Raw genomic sequence first — 3,826 nt, forward strand, 5'->3', positions numbered from 1 at the left:
ACGGCAAGGGCTAAAACCAGTCCTGAAGCGTTAAGGCAAAGAGCGGTAGAACCGCTGGCGCGGTACTACCGCAAGGCAGGAATAGTCTAGGCTGGGAAGGCACGGACATATAAAAATACATCCATGGCAACTTCCGCTGAGTTTCGATCTATGCAAAAATCCGACACAGTACTACCGCGAGCCTAGAGCGGTACTACCGCGCAGAGCGTGGATGTAAAAAATTACATCCGCCCCTACTTCCGCCCGTGCCGCTGTGCAGGCCTGAGGCCACGGTACTACCGCTTCCAAGAAGCGGTACTACCGTGAGCACCTGCAGTACTACCGCGCCCGTGGCCGATACTACCGTAGGGGCCTGCGGTACTACTGCTCTGAGGAGCAGTACTACCACATGCTCCAGTTCAGCAACACTAGGAGTCCTTCCTTTTGCAGAGATACGGAGAAACGGAGGATGCTCCAAAGAGCCAAAGGAAAGGTTGTGCAGAAAGGAACAGTCGTGTACGTGATGATTCCACCCAAACCTTTCCAACGCGGACCCCGTCTTAATAATACGGCTTTCCTACGACTCAAATCCACCGAAAAGAAACGTAGAGAAACGTCATCTTCAATAATCTTCGAGGGGCACCAAATCATCTTGTGCTTCGGCATGATATATCTGAAATGCTCAATGCACACGATTAGTCCGCAAAAGCATTGTCATCAATCACCAAAACTACTAAGGGATAAATATGCCCTTACATGATCTATGCCACACACATAACGAGGAAGAACGCAAACACGCGCTTCGAGAGGTTTACGCCGTGGAGCCAGCAACACCAACCTACAGTCCGTGGTCGGAAATTCCGATCACCTTCGATGAAAGTGACCACCCGACGAGCATCCGTCGTGGAGGCACTACGACCCTAGTACTAGACCCCATCGCACCGAGAGGTCCTTAAGAATATCTCTCCATCATTGGAGAAGCAAATCTCACTCTCGAGCTATCTAGCCCCTTATCAAACTTTCCGATGAACCTGTAAGTTAGCGTTATGATCACCATGTTACAGATGAAGTCTGAGCAACCCCAAAGATCATTGTACGGTAAAGAAGTGATTATGATACTCTCATGGTCTAAGAAACTAAAACACACATTAACACTCCGTGTTATAACAATTGACTTCTGACAATAGTATCTCAAAGTATAATAAACAAGTTTGGGTCAATTCAATGTGATCGTTCTTCTAACATCATACTCTAGTTGTTTCCACCGAATCACACAATCCAGGATCATAGAAGTTATAACATAGAATATAAACTCTTAATTATGAATATGACATTATAATAATACAATATTATTGTCTCTAGGGCATATTTCCAACACAGTACGGGTGCCAATGGTACAGAGATTGGTCGTGGCGACGCCTCCCAATCATCCACTGCATCCATTGCCGCATGTGCGTCTCCTCGTCATCATCCACCTTCCATGGCGGCTCTTCAACATCCAACTGTGACGACGGGTCACGCGGGCATGGACACGAGATAGAGAAAAGGAGGGCGGGCAGAGATGGACCTTGTTCGCGTTGGCGTCGTCTTCCTTGGGGCCGTCGGACAGGAGAAAGGGCTATCGTCCGTGGTAATGACGAAGGCGTGAGAGAAAGGGACGACGGCGGAGTCCGGCAATAGGGAATGATTGAATGGGAGGTTCTCGAAATGAAAGGGGGTCTCGTTCTCTCGCGTCTAGCTCGTGCCAAAAACTGAAATGTGCCACACTGTAAAATGTTTTAGGATTCGTGCGAGGTATCTGATACTGCAGCCATGCCATGTATGTTCGCTCCAGTGCAGGCGGAAGTTCTTAACATTTTCCTTACGCATAACTTAACTTAAGGTGTAGTGCACCTTGATTACTATTTAATTAACAAATTTGTTAGTATAAATAATTAACATATACTACCAATATAAAAGAGTCAAAGGGGCAGATCTAACTAATCACGACCATCAGACCACGTCAATCGAACGATCAGATTGCTTCAATGATGCGTGCTCAACCCGTTGAGTCTATAATTAATATGATATCAAATATTAATGTCGGTGCTAATCACATAATTCTAAAAAAAAAAGACAGAACGAGTCGCCGACTGCTGGGTCCGTGAACAAGCGTGTTCCGACATTTGGCCCGCCAGCAACCCTAGCCATCACCCTACAAAACCCAAACAACCATTCCGCCGCCAGTCGTCGCCCCTCACACTCACTCCGTCCAAAGTCCAAACCAGCGACAAAACCCTCGCCTTTCGGCCATGGCGTCCACCAATGTCGACCCGGCGACGGAGGCGGACTACCTGGACCTGAAGATGGAGCAGTACCTATCGGTCCTGTACACCTCCCTTCCGGACCAGCCCGTCTCCACCACCGCCCGCCTCACCGCCCGGCGTGCCACCCCCTCCGACGGCGTAGACCGCATCAGCGAACTCCCCGACGCGCTCCTCCGCGACATCATCTCCCGCCTCCCGGCCAAGGACGCCGCCCGCACCGCCGTGCTCGCCACGCGCTGGCGTGGGGTCTGGCGCTCTGCGCCTCTCGTCCTCATCGACACCCACCTCTCCGACGGCACCTGGCCCCCCACCGAAAAATCCGCCGGCGCCGTCGTCTCCGCCGTCTCCCGCGCCCTCGCCTCGCACCCTGGGCCCTTCCGCTGCGTCCGCCTCGTCTACAGCCGCATGGGCGAGCGCCAAGCTGCGCTCAAGCGCTGGCTCCGTCTCCTCGCCGCCAAGGGCGTCCAGGAGCTCGTCCTCGTCAATCGCCCGTGGCCGCGTGAGGTGCCCCTCCCCAGCACGCTCTTCACCCTCTCCACCCTTACCCGCCTCTACATCGGCGTCTGGAAATTCCCGGACGCGGCCGGCCTCCGCGGCGTCTCCTTCCCTCACCTCTGGGAGCTCGGCCTCTGCCTCGTCGAAGTGGAGAACGGGGACATCGATGCCGTCGTCGCCAGGAGCCCCGTCCTGGAGATCCTCAACATCCAAGGGAGTCTCAGGGGGAAATGCCTCCGCCTCGTCAGCCAAAGCCTCCGATGCGTCCAGGTCTGCACCTCCGTGACCGTGATGGAGAGCACCGAGGTGGTAAACGCCGAGCGGCTCATCGTGTGCGAAGATATGAACCTCTCCGGCGTGTGCACCAGGGTGAAGATTGGAAATGCCCCCAAGCTGAAATTGTTCGCGTACCTCGAGCCAGGGAAACATACTCTAGAGATCGGGGACACCGTGATCATGGTACATACTATCTCAGTTCCCACGCATCTTTCCATTGTTCGATTGGCAACCATGTGTGAATAAATGTGGGGAGTGCCTAGGACTCATCTAGATGAGATATAATTTGGTCTCATTCACCTGAAAACAAAAACAGATAAAAATAGTACTACAAACTGACAGGCCCAAAGTCTCGCTCGTCTCCCTTTCTAACGGTGGACACACACGGGACTCGGATCTTGGGTCGTCGGAGAAGAATCAGCAGCAGGAAATCAACCGGAGAAGGATGCACACCAGGTACTCGATGGTTTCCCCCCAGCACTAACTTTGTGCTGAGTTCGTTTTTGTTATTTTTTGGTTTATGACTGAAGTGAGGAGAAGCTACACACTGCTCTCTCCTTTACAGCCTCACGCTCACTGCGTGTGTCCAGGTCGTGCAGTACAGCACGACACTATCACCTTGCCCATGCCTGCTATACGTGTGCAGAGCATGTCAACAGTGCCCAGGACATGAGCTACACCTATGCTACATGCCCTGCTTTATTTGTTACAGTTTTACACAAGTGAAAACCCCAAGCTAAATTACAGAGGACAAGAATAACTCGCTGTCA

General features: G+C 52.1%; 1 protein-coding gene across 1 annotated transcript in view; it reads left to right on the forward strand.

Moving 5' to 3' along the window:
• The first annotated feature begins 2,270 nt into the window (after positions 1–2,270).
• The window catches only part of LOC119283576 (F-box/FBD/LRR-repeat protein At1g13570-like), a 7,189-nt gene continuing 5,633 nt past the window's right edge, over positions 2,271–3,826 (forward strand). Inside the window, exon 1 of the mRNA XM_037563057.1 lies at positions 2,271–3,239. Coding sequence (XP_037418954.1) covers positions 2,271–3,239 — 969 coding nt within the window. The remainder of the gene's footprint in view (positions 3,240–3,826) is intronic.

This window comes from Triticum dicoccoides, chromosome 4A (assembly GCF_002162155.2).
Source record: "Triticum dicoccoides isolate Atlit2015 ecotype Zavitan chromosome 4A, WEW_v2.0, whole genome shotgun sequence".
Classification (NCBI taxonomy): Eukaryota; Viridiplantae; Streptophyta; class Magnoliopsida; order Poales; family Poaceae; genus Triticum; species Triticum dicoccoides.